Consider the following 20695-nt stretch of genomic DNA (forward strand, 5'->3'; position numbering starts at 1 on the left):
CTAAATTTGTCAACTGTCAGATATTTTGCCATACCATTTATACCATGGTAACCATCCCTTTGATATCTGTGGATATCCAGCTATTTGTAGACAATATTGCAAATCAATTACCAGGATTGTTTTATTTATTTTTGTACTTGTTTTTTGCTTATCGTTCAGAACTCAATCAATAAATCAATGTAAGTGGCATCATATCATTTATGTACATAATAGGGGCAGAATCAGGCTAAATGTGTCTTAATTTTTGTTTTTGCCAAAGGAACTTGGTGTGAGGTATGGAGGGAATGAGAGATCTGGACACTACACCCTTCACTTTGAGTGTCATAAATAAACAACTAACCTCACTATAACCCAGAAAATACAAACAGAATATTAAAATCTGAAATAGTCGGGAAAAAAACAATTAAACTTAAAAGGCAAAGCAAGGCAACTTAGCACATTTCAGCAACAAGGCAATTCAAATTGCTTTACATAAAACATCAAACAGCAGTTAAAAACACTTAAAACATTGGTTAAAGATAAAAAAGATGTAAAAACAGCTAAACTAGAATAAGATAGGTATGAAATAAAACAAATTTAATCTGAGCGTTGACTTTTAATTGTTCCTCATTGGCTCCAAAAATGCCAATGCATTTACTCAGTGTTTGTACTGGACTATAGACCCGGTGATATGGTTATGTACATTTATGTGTCATCCGCATTTGTCCGCTGTGTAATTACCTATAGACACAAAGTAGTCCCAGTTCTTAGGATTCAAACCAGTTTAGTACTGTGCCAGAAAGTCCAGCCCAGTTTTCCATTCGGTCTAGTATAATATGTTGTGGTTGACCGTGTCAAATGCAGCACTGAGATCAAGTAATAGCCTACTAAGACTGAAATTTTGCCACTGTCTATATTTAAGTGGATTCCATTAAAGATCTTAGCAAGCGCAGTCTCAATACTGTGGTGTGGTCAAAAACCTGACTGGAAGACATCAAAACAGTTATAAGTGATTAGAAACTACAATCATTTATTTAGGTTATTGAAAAAGCGTAAATAAATTATCAGTTTTGAATGAAGTTATAATTGAGTTAGCTATGTGATGAAAACCCCTGACACATTCTGCCCCCGTTATTTTTAAGCTATATGAAAAAGTTAATAAAACGTTGATTAAAGGCTATAATTATGAAGGGATACATAAATGAGCGGAACATGTTGTTGTTTTAATTAAATTAAATATTAAATGATGTAAGTGAGACCAAAAAGAGCCAAAAATACGAGAATGTGGCTTAAAATGCTAATATGACTAAAATGAGAGACCATGACTAAAATCACAGTAAGACTTTTTCCTGGTTGAAAGAAGACGGAAAAGCGCTGTCGTTTGGGTAAATGGCCGCCCCAGCTCGATAGGGGGCAGAGTGGTAAAACCACTGCAGCATGGCGTCTCTGCGACTCATCCTGTGACACGGTATTTACAGAGCATGCGCATGAGAATCTTCCTTTTTCCAGTGCAGCGGAGTCAAGCCCCAGTCTTTGGCTCCGGGCTCCTTCATAAGGAGACAAAAAGACTGCAAAATGGTTTGTAATTCGTCCCAATATGTGTCTACATGCATACCTAAGACATACAATATGTGCTGTGAGGTGTCAGACATTTGAAAACATGCTGCTGATGTTTAGATGAAGATAGATTGAGTCATGCTAATGCTTACCCTGGTCTGCTTAAACGTGGCCTAATGGCTACCCTCACAAACTCACTGCTTCCTTTTTCCTGTAGACTGCTTTTCTGCATCATTTTCCTTAGTATGTGACCATTGGGTCCCTTAATTCACATCCCCAAAATTTCCCTTTTGTACAGCTTACTATTGGATCGTTTGCTTATCGTTAACCCTGCCTAGCATTTGTGCTAACTCCTCTCGTTCATTTCCATTGACCTAGCTGGCTCCTGTTAGTCGGGTCTAACTTTAACGTTACACGGTGACAGTGACAGCTTTTGGGCACAGCAGCGTATTAAACTAACGAAGTTAGCTTTTCTGAATGGTTTTTCCCTGATGCTAAGTCAATGCTTGTTGTCTTGCAGGGTTTTGTTAAAGTGGTGAAGAACAAGGCCTACTTCAAGAGGTACCAGGTCAAATTCAGGAGGAGGAGAGGTGAGACATCCATTGACAATCACTTTCCCACCTAATGCTTAAGTATCATTTTTAAGTAACTGTTTCTTCTAGAGGGAAAGACCGACTTCTTCGCTCGCAAACGCCTGGTTGTACAAGACAAGAACAAGTACAACACCCCCAAGTACCGGATGATTGTCCGTTTCTCTAACAGGGACATCTGCTGCCAGGTGAGCACACGCTGAATTACTTTTTCTTTTTTATTCAAAGGGACAGGGCTAAGTTTTACCTGTCAACAACTTTGAACTGACAGGGATATGTTTGTGTGGACTGCAGTACTTCCAATGTAACCTCAATAAGGTAATTCTATGAAAGAAATGGTATATGGCCTATTCTGACTAACTTAAACAGTTAAAATAAACATGGTCAAATCACAATGTTGAGTTTTCCAAATATTGTTGAATGTTTTGTTCATATCCTGGAATGCTCAATCCAAACTGTAAAAATAACTTGTCTTGTGTAGAACAATGGTCAAGACTTTTGAAGTCCATATCAATATATGAATTTGCAGTAAATTCATGATTACCTGTGATTGCGTTGCAGATCGCCTATGCCAAGATTGAGGGCGATATGATCGTGTGCGCAGCCTACTCGCACGAGCTGCCAAAATACGGGGTCTCCGTTGGCTTGACGAACTACGCAGCAGCCTACTGCACTGGTCTGCTCCTCGCCCGTAGAGTACGTATAAACTTGGGTTTTACGTACGGGTCCTCTGCCTCATATTTACCCCAAATTTTAGCGTCCTGAATGTGAAGAGATTCAGATTAATAGTGAATGCCCTTTATTTAATCCAGGTTTACGTGTTCAAGATGAGTTCTCAGCTGTAACCGGGGTCATTGTGAAATCAATAATTGGCCACTTGCTTAGTAATCTTGTCGAAAGAAAATAAAAGTTGGCTGGTGAACCAGATGTTAATCTAGAATTTCTGTCCTCAGCTTCTAAACAAGTTTGGCCTGGATAAGGTGTATGAAGGCCAGGTGGAGGTGACAGGTGATGAGTTCAACGTGGAGAGCATTGATGGTCAACCAGGCGCTTTCACCTGCTACCTGGATGCTGGGCTTGCTAGAACCACCACAGGCAACAAGGTGTTCGGTGCCCTGAAGGGGGCTGTGGATGGTGGCCTGTCCATCCCACACAGGTAACCTGTTCCACTCTCTGTCACACATGTTGGATTCGATGCTGTGCATGGCATTGTGGGCTATGTAAGAAAAGTAAAGTTTCGTTCCAGAATTACTTTTGATCCATGGGTCAGCCAGACTGGTGAAAGCCCTAAAATTTCTAGAGCTTTACTGTATTCATGTCTGTAAATGATAGGTGCAGTGTTTACATTTTAAATGATAGAAACCATCATTGTTGTTTCTTGGTACTTCGTTCTTCTGTGAGAATTTTAAAATGGAAGATATTTTCTGTCATCGTCAAGGATAAAATGTGTAAATCACATTTATGACAGATGCATTACATTTATGACACTTGACTAGAACGGAGCCATAGTTAAAGATGGAAGCCATGGATGTATAAGAGGCAGTAGAAGGGTGAGGGGATGGGAAAAGCACTGATTGAGGTGTGTATTTGTTTGGGTGTTGAGTTCAAATGTCAACAGTTTCTTTTGAATCAGTTGCCGTCGTGTTTTATATGCAGTGTTCCTAGGATTTTTTTTTTTTCAGCAGGGGGTGGAAAGTGTTAACGTTAGGGGTTGCAAATTAGTGGTGGTGCACTAGTCGCTACACTGCCGGCCAGCAGCGGCAAAGGTAAATGTTGTAGGTGTTATGGGTCCTGAGTCTGGACCCATATGAACGGATTATACAGGATCAGCTGGAAAAAGTTGTAAAAAGTAACATTGCCTTATTGAATACAGTGCATCATTGTTTTTAGCAAGTTAGCTTTATTTGCAATGGATCCTCAAAAGCATCAATCAACCTATCCTATGTCTTCACAATTATACTCCACGATAGTGTCCTTTCTGAGTTCCATTTCAGTATTTGAATCTGAATGAATCTGTTCATATTCCATTCACACTAGGGCTGAACGATTAATTGCATTTGCAATAATATCGCGATATGTTAAAACGCGATTTTTCTAATCGCAAAGGCTGCGATTTGGTCACGTGACTCGCTTGAGCAAATCAGTCTGCACTCCGCAGAGAAAGCATCAACTTGGCACGCTAACGCTACACCGTACCGTGAGCAGATTTCTGTCATTCAAACAACTCTGAATTGTAGTTTAAAACTTTTACAGCCATTTTAATAAAATGAAGGGTTTTATTCGGGCTCGAGTCCATACATGCAGTTAATGGATACAGGCACGCAGAACTGAAGGCTCGGTTAGCAACCATTAGCTCTGATTAGCGGTTAGCTCCAGTAGCTAGCTCCGTGATATGGAGTGGAGGACACTGCCGCTGGGAGGGGTAACAACCAGGGTCTGATAAATGACGTTCAGGGAGCTTTCACAGCAGCGTGGCCGCGTTGTTTCAACGGTTTTATTAGTACAGTTAATCTCACCAGCAGCAGCAGCATGCTACTACTAATGTAACGATAGCCTCTCTGTCTCTGAGTGCAACGTTGACGCTGTCATGCACGTGGCATGCAACTCCATGAGGTGAGGGAGGGGCTGGAGGCAGCTCCTCTGTGTGCACTGTAAAAAAAAAAAAAAAATACACCATTGTGTATATACTATATTTTTACTGTCTAGTAAAGTTCAAAGACAGTTTAAAAAGTGCAATCCACATGTTTACATGTGTTTATTACAGTAAATAATTAAATCTAAATACTACTAAGTATGGTAAAGCCACATATTTTGTTTTTATATTTCTGCAATCTGCACTTTAGTTTGTGTGATTTTTGTTTCTGACTTTCATATACTTTCAATATACTACTGTGACTGAAGTAGTTCAATAAATTTCATCATCACATACAGGCCTGGCCTCCAGGCAAGAACAGTTTGTTTAATCTAACTAATCTTGTGTTGTTCATACTATACAATGATTTTTTTGCTTGTCTTTTGTTGAATAATACAGAAGACACAGAGCTTAAAAAAAACATCGCAGTTAGATTATTTTCAAAAATCATTCAGCCCTAATTCACACTGTCCATTCACAAAAATTTCGGATCAGTTTCACTATGACCACTACTTTGTCATTACCACACATTAAACAAGCACGTCACTTTAGGATAATTAAAACTGGTGATTTAAAGTTAGAGCTCTCCAAAATAAAATGCAGGTAGAGGGCAAGGTCTCCACAGATGCAGACAGTACCACTCACTTCTAAGGGGATTTTGAGGGATTACTTTATTAGTCTTAACTTTTTTTATTTTTATTTTTTAAAGAAAGCATTGCGGATTATACCTTTTACACTTATTTTTTTTACATGAAGTATCTAAAAACGGCATTCAAGAAACCACATTAAAGGCTGTTTATTAGCTTATACCCCATTCAGACAGACACAACAATGGGGTCAAAGCCACAGCATCATAGGAACGGTAGACCTCTCTCCCTCAATCTGGAGCATGCAGGAGGCATGACGTGGTTGACACCGGTTACAGAGACCTTTGCAAGTTTGTCAAATGAGTCACTTGCCGTTGTGTCAGTTTGTCTGATTTTCGGTGTCAACTCTTGCAGAAGTTCCTGAATCTTGTGGTCTCTCGTCTCCAGTTAAATATTTGTGGCATCTTCTTCACTCACGTTGTTTGTTTACTTCCGGCGGCGGCAGCAGCTGCCTGATAGACCGTCGTCAACACACCCACTCGTTTGCTGTGAGTTCTCTTCGTGGCGGGCTGGGCTCAGACAGGGAGCTGAACATTTAGGGAGCAGCGGCCCAGGCTCGCAACTGAATGCCAGTAGTTTGGTTGGAAAGATGCATATAACAGGTTCCGTTTCCAGTAGCTTTAACACCCTGTTTCCACCTAGCATTAAAATGCTATCTGTACCTGAGATACAGTATGGATTTCAGTTGCAGTGCATCTGCCTGGCCATATGTGGAGGTGGTCTGGCTCTTGTGTATATTAAAGTTTAGTCTCAGCTAGGTTTAAATGCGGTTTGTACAGTTTGCTTGCATTCATGAGTGAGCAAGTTCAAAAGGGCGTGCTTGAATGCGAATTGAGTGAGTTGTAATAATACAGGTGTAAATAGGCCCATATGGAAATTTATGTAAAGCTGTTTTGATTATTCACAAGTAAGAAATGATGAATTGTACATGATGCCATAATGCAGTGCTGCTTTCATTGTCCCTTGGAATTATGCCTTGACAAAGTGTCTGGCTGTTCTGCTTTGAAATTTTGACTATTGTGATGTATTCTTAAACCTTTCACTAAACCTGCTGGGAATCACTTTTTTTGTATGCTTTATTTTTCCCCCCCACAGCACCAAGCGCTTCCCTGGGTATGATACAGAGAGCAAGGAGTTCAACGCCGAGGTTCACCGCAAGCACATCATGGGCATCAATGTGTCAGAGTACATGAGCTACCTGATGGAGGAAGACGAGGACGCTTACAAAAAGCAATTCTCCCGCTTCATCAAGAATGGAGTCGCCCCTGATTCGGCAAGTCCTCTTTATCCATTGTTAAATTGGCTGTTAAAACTGTATAACGCCGTACAATAACTGTCAAGTGGTAGCGTGGCATTTTTGACTCGTAGAAAATGTGATGTTTTGAGACATGTGTTTTTTTAATATAAATCTTGGACCTCAAAACCAGCTTTAATTCAGCCATAACCCCTCTGTAATTGGGCAGTGGCTCCTTTTGTCCCACTAGTTCATATTTAGGAATTTAAGCTGGTGAACATCACAACCCCAATGAATGAGATTGATCTTCTGAAATGTTGTATTTGAACACACATTCTGACACACAGTTTTATGAAAGTGCATGGGTGAGATTTAGGTGAGTGCATTTTTGGGGTGAGATGATCTAGAACTAGTTGGTAAGAAAACTGCGCAACCAATATGGAAACATTTCTGATTTCAAGCCGACAAAGGGGTGAGGTGTAAACGCCTAAACCAAAGAGGGTTTGTAACCTATAAACTGCAGGAACGTAATTGCTTAGAGGTGCATTAATGCCACCATGTGGACTGGAGTCACTACACTATTACAGGCTCTCATCAGCAGGGCCACACGGAATCTGCGGACTCAGAATTTTCCTCCAGACTTTAAACAAATAAAAAAATACAAAAGAGGAGAGGGGTCCAAGATCAGTGTGAACACCGTGCAAGAAGAGTGCCTTGGACCTTTTGCATTACCTTCCAAGGAGCACCTTCATGATTTGTAGGAACTTTGGAGCACTCCAGACTTCTTCTAAATTTAAATGCCTGGGATGTTAACACATCTCCACCCCAAGCAGAAAAAAAAAAAAAAACGGGCTGCTAAAATTTCATTCTGGATCACCACTGAAAACTGTCTGCAGTGCAAATCTGCAGTTTGTTTGGGTCTGCTCATCAGTCTCACTTGGGAGCAGCTGAGTCAAGTGCATCACCTGAAATTTAGTAGTCTGGTGTTTGGCTAAATATCAAACCGGTTTGAAAATGTTAACACCACCCCGAGCCTATCAAAAACAATAATCCATGTCCTATTCATTACTGACATAAAAGGGAAAAACATTTGCACTGTAACATTTTCCAATCAAATGGGATATTGATTGGTTGTGATTCTTGGAACTTGGACAACACGCTACACCAGCTGTTGGCACAGGCAAGAAGCAGGACATGGCAATCATCTTGTTAGAAAATACAAATGCTTGGTTCAAGCTTTTGAAAGATCTTAGAATGCTTCTTTAATCACATTTTCCCTAGGGGTGGGAATCACCACAGGCCCCACGATACGATATCACGATACTTATGTCACCGTCCAATATTATTATGATTTTAAACATTTTGATATTCTGCCATGTATTGCAATTTACCTTCTTTCCAACTTCAAATTAGGTCCTTGTCAACGTCTGTTTTCTCTAAAAAGATACATTTCTCCTCAGTATCATTTCCTTGGATATGAAACTAAAGTTGTACCTAGAAACTGATGATATAAACTTTTGAACCCGAGTTTGACTGGTCATATTTCTTTTAGATCGAGGAGATGTACAAAAAGGCTCACGCTTCCATTCGTGAGAACCCTGTCCACGAAAAGAAGCCTCCCAAAGAAGTCAAGAAGAAGAGGTGAGAGATGCTGATGTTTGAAAATCATTTTTAGGTTTATTATAAGGTCTCAAACAAGTTTGGAGTAAAATATTCAGGGTTATATCCAAGCAGTCTGAGAGCTCTGACTGTTCAGATGGAATATGGCAACTCGAGCATATGACTATAGTATGGTACAATTTGAAATGCAAGTTAAGCCTATTGAGATGTATGGAAGGTACGAAAGAAACTTTGACACGATAAAAAAAAATCTGCAAATATTAATGGTGCTTGTTTTATGACCTAGGTGGAACCGTGCCAAGCTCTCTCTGGCCCAGAGGAAAGACCGTGTCGCCCAGAAGAAGGCCAGCTTCCTCCGGGCTCAGGAACAGGAAGATGCTGATTGAGGTGCTGCTCCCTGTGGAAATTTGTTCTAATAAATCTATTGAAAAAGAGTAATATTCTTGAGTACTTATTCATATATTGTACTTAATGTTTACTTTAGCATTGTCGGGGCTTCTTGATCACCTTAATTTGGGGATTTTTATAGGGTAGTTTTGTGTAATTAAACCTCAATAGTTAAAAATGGTTTATAGGCTGATTCGCTCGTCATAAAAAAATAACTCGTGCAACGAAATCATTTCTGCAAACAAACATACCTTCTAAACAGAAATGTCATTTGTCTGAGGGATTTGAATCAGAGCGTTGAGGTGAATCAAAGTTGAAGGGTAATTTTGGTATTTTTCTACCTGTACTCGATTATCCCATGCTTTGACTAATGTAAACAAAAGTGTTGAAATTGGTCCAGTATTGAGCGAGGACGCTGGGCTCAGATTGTAGAAGTGTCTGACAACATTATGGAAAGGACCCCCTACAGAGAGACCTGTTAGAGTAAGATCTTTTAGTTTAACGAAATCGCCAGTGCCAAACTCTGCATACTCCATTTTAAATACTTTTATCGTGTGTAGAGCCAGCATATTTTTACATCTAAATGCATGAATTAAGGGTTTATTTCAAGCACACCAGGGTGATGATTGTTGGAACGTGGAAAGACGAACCAAAATGGCTTTTGATAGTTTTATTTGGTTTCTGTCACTTTTGAAGCGTTTTAAGATAACGGTGACTATTTAAATGGAGTCTGGTGGGTTTGGAGATTTTGGAGCCGTTTCATGTTAAACATAAAGGAGCTTACTCTAACATAAAGGTCGACCTCTGTTGGGATCCTTTCGATAATGTCAAATGTATTGGTTTCCCCTTGTCGAGGTTTAAAAAAAAAAAAAAAAAAAAAGTTCTCATTTTGCTCCAGTATATTAACGGTTTAACTGACATTCCTTGAGAACTGCTTCAAGATAAAACGCATGTTAAAGGTGCTCTAAGCGGTGTTGGGTGACGTTAGTTCTTGTTGACGTTTAAAGTATTTTCAAACAAAACGAAGACCAGCTCGCTCCTCCCTCCTCATCCTGTTCCCTCCCTTCTGTGTGTCAGTGTACTAACCCCTACCCCCTCAAAAAAAAAAAAAAAAATCCTCGTCCGTTATTGGCTGAACACGGTTTGTGTATGTTTGCATGGTCCAGGTTGGACCACTTTGTTTTTGTTGGCGTGTGTGTGGACCCTAGACTGTCTACGGAGACTGCGCCTTTAAGATAAGGGGAGTCATATGCTTGTTTCCACAGTGAAAAGACTAATATCAAAAAGTAGTCTTTTGTGCTTCTGAAAGCTTGTCATTTATTAGGAGTCTTTCGTGTGAGAGATTTTCTTCCATAGCAAAGTCTTGAGGTTGTTTAGAATAAGTGAGTGCTCAATTTCCATCTGTTCTGCCGAACCTTTCAGTGCAATGCAAGCGTACAGCTGCTTCTCGAGCTCCTCCTTGACATCAGATGGGGCACCTCTCAGAATGTAGTCCTTGAGTGCCTCACAGCCTTTGGCTAAGTTTGGCCTGGTGACCTCGGGTGTACAACGGTGCTTGGTGAGGTCACAGGAAGTAAGGCAGTCTGCCCCGTAAAGACAATCCTCGTCCACATCGCAGCGTTTCTGCCTAATGTTTTCTTGGAAAATGGCTTCAGGAACAATGTACCGTGCATCCATCACCTTCAGGTCATGCCTATCATTGTAGCCAAAACTGGTGGCACTCACATCACACATGAGGAAGCTGCCGAAAGTGCCGTGGAAAACATCCTCAACCAGTTCCAGCAGTCCAATGGAGATCTTGGCCTTGTGTGGCCAAGAGGGGGTGAACCATTGATCCATGCTGCGGCGCAGACCAGCAGGAATCCACACCTCGATGATCCAGGGTAGACTGATCCCGTACAGGGGAGAGTATGGCACCTTCTCCATCACATACAGGTCTCCACAGAAGCCCAGTAACTTGGGTGTGTGCTCTCTGTCTTGCAGGACTAACGCTAACAGGAATTCATTGAGCTGCAGCAGTGCCCAGGTGGAGCGAGCCTCAGGCAGTGAGATATGACTATCTTTATTGGCATCTGTTATAGACAATACTTGGGTTGCCAGGTCAGCAAGGTTGGCCTGATCCCCTACTTTAGCCTGTAAATAAATGTTTTAGGACAAAACAAAACTTTGATTTAGACTCGATGTTGGACTTTGTTTGATCTAGTGTTTAAAGGGCAACTTTGATAATTTTTAACCTGGACCTATTTTCCCGTGTGTTTGTGTCTAAGTGACTGATGGGAACAACAATCTTTGACATTGGTCCAGTATAAAGTAAGACCGCTGCAGTCGGCAGCAGCGGACAAGGTACAATGTAAGTTATTGGGTAATTGCGCACCTTAAATTGTGTACTTTTTTTACCACCGACGTGCTCAGGTTATTATTCAAAGTGTCTGACAACTCTATGGAAAGAATCCCTACAGAGGTCGACCTTTTTGTTAAAGAGTGAGATCCATTTTGTTCAACATGAAACAGCCCCGTAATCGCTATCGCCATACCCACCAGACTTTAAACAGTTATTTTATCATCGTAGAATACACTTGACAGAAACAAAATAAAACTATCATAAGCTGTCGAGATTCTGCTTTCCACTGTTCCAACAGAAATAAACCCTTAATTTATCCATTTCACGTGGAAATATGCTTGCTGTATTATACACGCTAAAAGTATTGTTTATTTAAATAGAGTGGTGGGTTTGGCGATAGCGATTTCTGAGCTCTTTCTGGTTAAAAAGGATCTTACTAGTGTTAATTTTGTCACCTATTTTTAATTTAGTCTTAGTCTTGTGCCAAATGTCCTTGTTAGTTTTAGTCATTCACATATCTTTTTTTGTTAGTCAAGTTTTAGTCAAAAGAAAACTCAATATATCTAAAAGAACGCCGAGATTAAAGAATGGCTTGTTTATTGCTAGGGCATATGGTCAAAATTAAATGATTTATTTATAATGTAATAAGTTATAACAATAACTTATTTCACCAGTGAATTGCTGAACATCCACTAGATAGGAAAAGGGTATTTTACTAACGTTGAATGCACCACGAGGCTTACCTGTGTTTTTCCGACAACGGCAGGTGGTGACTGTAGGACGTCCAGCTGTTGGACTCCTTTACACTTAAATACAGTCACACTTTAGCTAGCATTTCTACCCTGTTTAATCCAGCTACTAGCTAATGGTAGGCTAACGTAATCTGTCAAATTTAGTGTTAACTAGCGGCACGTGCACCGATGCTTCGGTTGCCCGTAACGTGCCTGAATATTCTATCATGATGAAAAAGTAGAGACGATTGTAGACGAAAATGAAGAGAGGTTTTATCTTAGTTTTTATTTTATGCAAAACATTTTAGTCTCGTCTTCTTTCGTCAACAATAATTTAAGTTAATTTAGTCTTAGTCGGCGTTTTTGGACATTGGTGCAGTCTCGTCATCGTCTAGTCTTAGTCATGGAAAAAAAGGTCGTTGACGAACATGTTTAGTCTCGTCTGATGAAATTAACACTAGATCTTACCCTTAAACAAAAAGGTCTATCTCTGTAAGGATCCTTTCCATAATGTTGTCAGACACGTGGAACATGTCAGTGTCAAAAACAGCACTTTTAGTGGACAAAATTGATGATGCACATTTCCCATATGTAATTACATGGCAGCCCTGTTTGCAGCTGCCTGTTAAAATAGTTCTCGCCAAATACTGGAGTAATTTCATAGATTCTTGTTCATATTAGTCACTTAGACACTAGTCTCGCATTGCTAGACCTTCTTGCACAGCACTGTGCAGGAAGGTCTGGCTAGTCCACACAGTATTCTGGGATGGGAGAAAAACGTGCTATGGTTTATTGGCATTTCTTTAGACCAATCGTAATTGTCTTGGGTGGAGCAATGGTGCCTCTGTAAAATATCCTCGGGAAGGAACTTGTTTTGGTGAAACATACGTTCAAAGGTTGTTTTAGTCGTGCAACATAAAACTCAGATTGGACAGATAGTCTAGCTAGCTGTCTGGATTTACCCTGCAGAGATCTGAGGAGCAGTTAACCGTAGTCCTCATAAATCAACCGGAGTTTAGAATGCCAACACAAAGAAAGAGGAAGGTGAAGGACATCTGGCCGAAAATGAGGGACGTTCGGCGGAATTTCCGGCGGCACCTGAACAATCCCGGAAATGAAACGTCGTTGATATAGACTATTGAGATACCAATACATGGGAAAATAGTGTCCAGGTTAAAAAAGAAAAGAAAAGAAATTACCCTTTATTGAGGGCGTTCTGACCTTTAGGTGGTTGAGGATCATCTCTCTAAACTTTTCCACAGAGGTCCCCTTGGTGGGCTTGTTGAAGGCCACAGCCTCCTTCCTGGGCTCCATCTCGCTTCCCATATCATAATGAGGAGCCTCCTCCATCTGGCACTTAATGACTCCCTCCAGGTCTCCCCAGCTTCCAGAATATACCTAAAATCATCAAGGTAGGCCTGAGGTGCAGCTGGGTTAACAACAACCATACTGGAGAGCAGTGTTTGATTTAAAAAATAAAAAGAAGACGACTGACCTGGCTGTTAGGCTTGGCAGTGAAGCACTTCCCCAGGTAAAGCGTGTCTTTCTTACATAAGCTGCTGCAGGCTGAGCCGTCAATGACTCCTTTCCTGTATTTGTCACACTGAAAAATACAATGGAAATATTGGTATGGTGCACAAAGGGAACTGGAAAAATAACTATTATCAGCAGTAGAGAATATAGGACATCTATGGGCGAGGCCTTGATGGGTCTAGGAATATGATATGAGGAGTACAATACTCACGATTGAATTTTTGCAGTCATGCCCCCGACACAGCTCTGTGTAGGACGAGTACTCGACATAAACTATCCAGCTACCCACAAACACTGTCAGCCAGGAAAAGAACAGGTACTTCATGTGTAGGTAGGAAAATTTGGCCTGTTGAAAACATATTTCAAAGATTTTTTTAACACTTCAAAACTACATTTTTTTTTTCAAGATTTAATGAGCTCATAAGTTAAGGTTCAGTGGTATATCAGTGTTCTAAATGGATAACTGCGTCTGATTTTTACTCATTAAATCATTTGCAGTGTATGTCTCAGTGCGTTTAACTGGCCTCTGTGATCTCGGGCCAGCCAGATAAAATGGATTTTTTGGATGGCATACATCATAATGGAGATTAATGAGAGGATGGGAGTCATGCTTGTCCCTTCTTTCAAGTGAACAGCACACAGCGTGCCCTTAACATGAAAACAAATTGTAGCAAAGCAGTGACCTTTGCATTAACCGGAATATTCTTAGAAGCAATGTAAAGTCTAGGGATGTGCACAATACAGAACTGGGAAATAACTAATTACCAAATTTGTCCTATTTGGTGTCCTATTTGCTGATATCACAATGACAATGTGACATCAATGGACATCGTGACTAGAAACATTACAAATTGGCTTGGTTTGTGCACGGCCAAGGACGGGAGGGCTCTGCAGTTGGTGATTGAAACCACTCAGACATATAAATCAACATCACTGGTGTTCTACAACTTGCGTTTTGATGTGCAACCTTGTGTTGTAGAATGACAACATACTCTATGTGCTCAGTAGGATTGGACATCAAGAACCAGTTCCAACTTGAAATCGTTTAAAAAAAATTATGATTTCACTGGAATAGTTTTTTAATTGGAATCGTTTGGAAAATTTTGTTACGAATCCAATCATGTTTTGGTTTCCCTAGTAGCAGCCACCGTACTTCCAGGCGCTTGTTGTGTTGCAGCAGGATAACAGTAAGCAGCGCTCTAAAGTGTGGCTTAATTTAATGTCGAAAAGGCCTGGTTAAAACTGTTATTCACCATTTAATCGAAATAACATTTTCCTCTTATCTGTGAAATAAGCATGTGACCCGTTTCAACTCCACCCCTCAAAAAATTGGAATCGAGAATCGATAAGAACCGGAATCGAAAGGAAGAATCTGAATTTTTAAAATCAAAACGATGCCCTAGTGCTCAGTATGTGGTCTGTCAACCTTACAAAAATATCAAAACTTTTAGAGATTACTAAAGTCAATGTAAACATCTTTTAATTCATGTTACAATAAAGTCATGTGGCCTATGTGTAAGGGAATAGGCCAGTTAGTGGAATACAAATGACTTCCAAACTGAGTTGTGTCACAGAGTACATCATTAATGTAATTGCTTCTAAATATGTGCTCAGTAATTACCAGCAAATGCTGTTGTGGTCTGGCACAGCAACAGTGGAACATTTAGAGCAACTCCAGACTCATTACCTTGTCTTTTGATTTTCATTCTAATTCCCCAGCTGATAAATACAGTCTGCTTACCTCAATAATGGCATTCATTAGTAACAAATGACAGAAATTTTAGCAGTCCTACTATTAATGATTCTTGCATCAGTGCTTGACAGTGATGGACTCCCCCTGCTTCTAGACTCTGCCGCCTTTCAGGTCCAATTTTATCATTCTATCTCCCTCCCCCTATACTTTTTCTTTCAGTGCTCCATCTTCTGGGATCTTTCTGACCCAACTTTACAGTTTAACACCAAATAGATTGAAGCAAAGAGCTTTGCTCTTTTCCTATACACTCAACCTGAGAAAAAAAGCAAACTGAGAAACACAAGATGTGGAATTATTTTCAGTATTGACAGATATTACATTTGTATCTGTCTCTAAATGGATCTTCAATCCATTTTCTGCTTTTGACACCACAGATAATACAGAAATCAATCACTCTGTAATCTAATTTCTCTTCATTGCAGTGATCATTAATCATGTTAGGCTATATTATCCTCTTGTTTTGAGGGAAAAGCACATAAGTATATGTTTTGCTACCAGTGAGGACATCAAGACAATTTCTTTATTTTATTTTCTATTTCTGAGAATGTAACAACCTGATGACTTTACACTCTGTAGTTACACACATTTACACAAAACATTGTATTTGAAGGCTAATTCTGATAATTGTAAGACTAAATATCTTCAAACCGGCATTAATCAATTTTGTGGCCGCTTGGGGGCAGCACCTCAAGCTGTGAACACAAAATTGACATACATTATTATCACTATATAAAGTTGGTAAATGTGTTAGCAAACGGTATCCAATTTACGCATCTAGCAGATATGGATCCACATTTGGAGTCATGTTTCTATGATCATAAGCCCATATCCACTCTCTTTTTAGCTCTGTTTAGCCTCTTCCAACTTCTGAGCTAAGTATCTGGCTCTTAGGCTGCTAAATGCTTCACTATGTTCACCAAATAGTTTGCTGTGTCTGTCTGCCGTTTGGTGTTGGGCTGGTAGTGTACAGTGGGTTTATCAGAGCTTTTTGCTGAAAACAGCTGCCCGCTGTAGATGGAAACAATAATGATCAGAGAGGTGAGACTGAATTGAAACAGTAAAGTTAAGGGCCACAAAGTCAGAACAATGTTCTCAATGTTCTCATTCACTGTTCAAACGTATACTAACAAAAAGTAATGTACTCCTATAATTCATATATAACGCACCTAATCATGAGCCAGGACGTGCAAGGCTGCCTCTAAGGAAGAAGTCAGGTGATATAATATATACTATAAAGAGTGACAAAGTCAGTGTAGGGGAGGTCGGCGATGGATGGGTCAAAGAAACACATGACGTTGACTTATTTTAATGAACTCTTGTTACGTAACTAACGTTCTTATTCTAACCCAAACCACAATATTTTTTTTTAAACCTAACCAAATTGTTTTGTTGCCTAAATCTAACCAAATAGTTCAACATACTTATTTTAACCCAAACCACAATCTTTTCCTATCTTTCCTCAGTTTTGTAAAATGTCATCACCCACAGACATTTGTGTGAAATGTTGTCATAATTAGCATTAGAAGAGTTATGGCTCAAAACCTAGACCTTTGACAACCAAAATCTAATCAGTTCATCCTGGAGTCCAAGTGGACGTTTGAACCAAATTTGAAGAAATGTTTTGATCATCAAAACAAAGAATAGAGAAGCTCAGATTACAACACTCATAGAGGGAGTCCCACTTCATCCTCTGCTCAGGACACCACTACTCCATTATATCTTTACATAATGTTCTGAATATCGAGACAGCCCCTCAAATTACTTTCTGACTGCTGATTTTGCTGTATATTAAATAAGTCTAATTGACAGACATCTATATAATGTGTATACATACACCTTAAACACTCCAGTAAATGATCCAATTATCAATGACAAGCTATTTCATTTTTTAATTTATTTATTGGTTTACTTACAAATCTGACCGTGCATGCCCACAGCAAATGTATCAGCAGTGACCACACAAGTGCTGCCGGTACCTCAGATTGATTTTTCAGTAGGTGAAATGCATCCACAACAAAAGCATTATGGAAATAACACTCTACGGGGAAACAAATGTATGACTGGCCTTTTTCTAATCAATAGTTTGTGGCTTTCCTTTCAACTCTGGCCGATGCATTTCTATCTTTGGGATTATGTATTGACCCTTTTTGAAAGGAGAGAGTTACAAACATGGCTAATGAGGTAATATTGACTGTTGCTGCGGTGACAGCTATTAATTAGGAACTGACTGGGAACTGTCGCCAGTGACGGACTGGAATAAAAAAACGGCCCTGGCATTTGCAACACTGGCCCTATTTTTGTTAATAACCTAGCTTGAAAATTAGTAACTCTGCTTTCTGGGTTAATCTTTCTACGCACCGTGCCGTAGTACAATCTTGAATATTTGTGGCTGCGTGCATAAAATAACCAAAGACAAATTATCAGTAGTGACCCATAGGGGTCCATAGGGGGTGGCCCTTCTGGCATTTGTCCAAATTCCAGATGGCCAGTCCATCACTGACTGTAGCCATGTGCTGAGGTGGGCGGAAAGAAAAGCTCTGTCTTGATCTAGTTGAACTCCTTTCTTTACACCCACCTACATCCCCATCGGGGAGCCTGTGTGCCATTTGAAGTTCTGTTACATACAAAGAATCAAGTACTGTATGGTTACAAAGTGCTACCTGATGTTGAACTACTGAGGCAGAGATGAGATAAAAGCTGATCAAGAGCAGCACATTACTGTTCTGACACTTGTTTTTTGCAGCATGCACACCACTCATCCATTATGTATGATTATAAAGCTATCCCTCAGAGGTTGCCGGTTAATGGGCTGCTGTTCAGAGCCGAGAAAGACATTAAAACACAGAAACAAAAGATGGATGGGACTGGAGGAGTGAATAACAGCATATTCATGAAGGGTTTGCCTGATAGCACTGACAAATATAAAAAAAAAACAGCCATACTCCATGTGTGTAAAATGTTTAAGGAAAGGGCAGATAGCAATGCGCCAGTGTCATAGATTCTCTGAAGGAAAAATGTATGTCTGCACAGACACTAGAAAGATCTGACTCATCACAGTCCAGACAGCAGGCAACCCCTTGCCACACACACACACACACACACACACACACACACACACACACACACACACACACACACCCACCACCACCACCACCACCACCACCGCAACACACACGCAGAAGGCACGCATTTCCATGCTGACTCAATACTGCGACATTAACACATGTGAACATTACTTTATCCCGCTTAGGATTTCTTCAGTGTTCGTCGTACGGGAGGTTTTTACTGGGAGCCGAATTATCCGCAGAGATCTCCTCCTCTCCTAAACAAATGGACCTAGTGATTTATAACAGTAAAACATTGACTTTAGCAGTTTACAGTAATGTTAAAAAACTGTGTCTCTCCAACGCTGTTCGGCGGAGGGGCTGGAGCCTCGCTGCCGCTAACATTTCCTCAGCTTATTTCTCGGATAACCTTTGATCCAGATGCCTGTGGTTAAAATCCCTCATCTGGTTAACAAATGACCAAATTGTAGTGTGTTGAAAAAATTGTGGCTTAATACTGGCTAAAAATTCAATTTATGGCAACTTCTGGCAGACGCATGCGCAAAGGGGTAGGCTGTTCTAGAGGTGATAGGACGACCATGACACGGACCGTGTCCTTGATCAAGATTTGTCTAGGTTTGACAATTGTTGGAAACGTTTGGGATTATGTAACAACTCAACAAAATGTTTTTCTAGTCTTTTTTAGATATTTATATGCGGAAAATGTACATATACAGTATTATTAAAATGTAAAAAAAATGTAATATATGACATTAATACATAACATCAGTGAAAAAAACTGAAACAAGGAGCCTTTAAATAGAAGAGGAAATAATAAAAAACTAATAATGTTAACATGGCTTGGTAATTTGTTGAAATATTAAATTGCATTTCAAAAGCTTTTTTATTTATAGCTAATTTTTACAAGCAAAGCTCTCAATGTAATTAAAACCAGTCTCAATAGATGTCACTATACAGCATCAGTTGATTTATGGACACTAAAGTTATCAATTGGCACTACATGCTTTTACACATGAAGAGACAAATGATCTTTTTATCATTTGTGAAGCGAAATAAACATGAACAGGAAAAATGTGCTCAATCAAACATGTTTGTGTTTTTGTAATAGGATAGGACTATCTGTATTTGATTGAAAATATAGGCTAAAGATTAAAATAAAATAAAACCGAATCTGGATAGAACGCAGGACTTTGTATCTCAGTTTTTGTATTTCAGTGGAAATAGCTTCACTCCAAGGATCAATGAATGGCACTTATTAAGTTGTCACTGGAAGGCTGTGGTGGCCTAGAAAACTGAGCGATGCTGGTGGCTGTCCCTTGAGACTGTCTGTTCCTACCTCTATTCACTGCACTTGACAGTTTTTGTCTCTAACATGCAAGGACACAGGCAGGAAACACACATGCTGCAGCTGAGATGAGATGAGACTATGTTCAACCAAAGTTAGTGCAGCAAATGGCTGTGGCCGAAGGTCTCAAAGATAAATCCAATTAGCAAAACATTCAGTCGGAATAGTGTGATGGTGCAGAGAGGCACGTTTACTGTACTACATCAGTCAGCCAGAGAATGTGTTCAAGTTGACTTTCTATAAATGATCTAACTCTGGACCTCCACGTGTCCTTTGAGGGGCTTTTTGGGGGGGGACTTAATATACAGGGCCCTCATGTGGGGGGCCCACAAAAATACTGAAATTAATAGTCGTGGATGCGGGGAGGGGCCCACAGAGAATGCCTATGTACAGCGTCCGGAATTTGGTGCTACGCCCCTGCTGTTACATAATGTTAACCAGGGCAGCGCATGTCAAATACAGGTTTATGATTTAATATTTTTATGAAACGTTTGACAATGTTTTATCCAAGTGGATGGTGGTAAAGCATATCTTGTTCTATGGTGCAGAAAACCCCAAAAATGCCACAGGACAATAAGGAAACAGTGAACGTCTCATGCATTGTCAGGTGATGATAAAGTTTTCCAGCCTCTTAAACAGTTTATTTTGACTGTAGCCTACCAGCTAGGTATCATGGACATGGTTGCTACAGCAACGGGAATCAGGAAGATGGTTGATTCCTGTCGAGCATCAAGTGATTTTATGATTCAGTCTGAAAAACCTATAGGTCTACTGTAATGCCTGCAAATTAACACCAATCTAGGCTATATGCAATATGAAGGTCAAATGATAAGTAGAGTAGGCTATAATAGTATTAGTCGCACCGTCGCATACAGTATAGCCTATCTACCGGTAACATGAGTGTATAGGCTACAGATAGCCTATAGCCTACATACACAGAGCCTGGGTAGATTCCCAACTGGACACCAGAGTAAAGAGGGGATTCCCAGAAGCTTACCTGGATGAACAGAGGCTTTCTAAACAACCCCCATGGAAACAGACCCCTTGCCATGGTAAATGAAGAGCATCTCACAAAAGCTGTTGAAGGAAGAAATTCGGCGTACACTTCACACGGCACCAGGCAACGCCTATTGGACTAACCCTGGAAATATTTCAAATATAGGCTTTAACATAACTAATTCTGTCGGCAGCACCGTGAATATGGATGCGGCGACGCGGCAGACTGAGTTGCGCCGTCGGCTGCAGCGAAGCGAGGCTCATATTGGTTTGATCACTTCTGGG

At 40.1% G+C, this 20695-nt stretch overlaps 2 protein-coding genes across 2 annotated transcripts; one reads left to right on the top strand and one right to left on the bottom strand.

Annotated features, from left to right (window-relative positions):
* The first annotated feature begins 1449 nt into the window (after nt 1-1449).
* Nucleotides 1450-8693, top strand: rpl5b (ribosomal protein L5b). The gene is made up of 8 exons (XM_078259438.1): nt 1450-1557; nt 2057-2126; nt 2199-2314; nt 2688-2822; nt 3080-3282; nt 6501-6678; nt 8192-8280; nt 8546-8693. The coding sequence occupies exons 1-8, from the start codon at nt 1555-1557 to the stop codon at nt 8643-8645; spliced, it is 894 nt and encodes a 297-aa protein (XP_078115564.1). The 5' UTR covers nt 1450-1554; the 3' UTR covers nt 8646-8693.
* Nucleotides 8694-9511: 818 nt separating this feature from the next.
* Nucleotides 9512-20465, bottom strand: dipk1ab (divergent protein kinase domain 1Ab). Its single transcript, XM_078259437.1, has 5 exons — nt 20412-20465; nt 13463-13597; nt 13214-13321; nt 12940-13116; nt 9512-10779 (listed from the first exon to the last, which is right to left on the bottom strand). The coding sequence occupies exons 1-5, from the start codon at nt 20463-20465 to the stop codon at nt 9967-9969; spliced, it is 1287 nt and encodes a 428-aa protein (XP_078115563.1). The 3' UTR covers nt 9512-9966.
* Between the last annotated feature and the right edge of the window lie 230 nt (nt 20466-20695).

This window comes from Sander vitreus, chromosome 9 (assembly GCF_031162955.1).
Source record: "Sander vitreus isolate 19-12246 chromosome 9, sanVit1, whole genome shotgun sequence".
Lineage (NCBI taxonomy): Eukaryota > Metazoa > Chordata > Actinopteri > Perciformes > Percidae > Sander > Sander vitreus.

What these genes read in the sequence shown, in the direction of transcription:
- rpl5b (XM_078259438.1), top strand. An exon ending in CAAATTCAGGAGGAGGAGAG is followed by an intron (nt 2,127 to 2,198) that starts GTGAGACATCCA and finishes TGTTTCTTCTAG; the next exon opens with AGGGAAAGACCGACTTCTTC. An exon ending in AAAGAAGTCAAGAAGAAGAG is followed by an intron (nt 8,281 to 8,545) that starts GTGAGAGATGCT and finishes TTTATGACCTAG; the next exon opens with GTGGAACCGTGCCAAGCTCT.
- dipk1ab (XM_078259437.1), bottom strand. Translation starts at nt 20,465, where the DNA reads ATGGCAAGGGGTCTGTTTCCATGGGGGTTGTTTAGAAAGCCTCTGTTC. An exon ending in ATGACTGCAAAAATTCAATC is followed by an intron (nt 13,322 to 13,462) that starts GTGAGTATTGTA and finishes TGTATTTTTCAG; the next exon opens with TGTGACAAATACAGGAAAGG. An exon ending in TGATCCTCAACCACCTAAAG is followed by an intron (nt 10,780 to 12,939) that starts GTCAGAACGCCC and finishes ATTTATTTACAG; the next exon opens with GCTAAAGTAGGGGATCAGGC.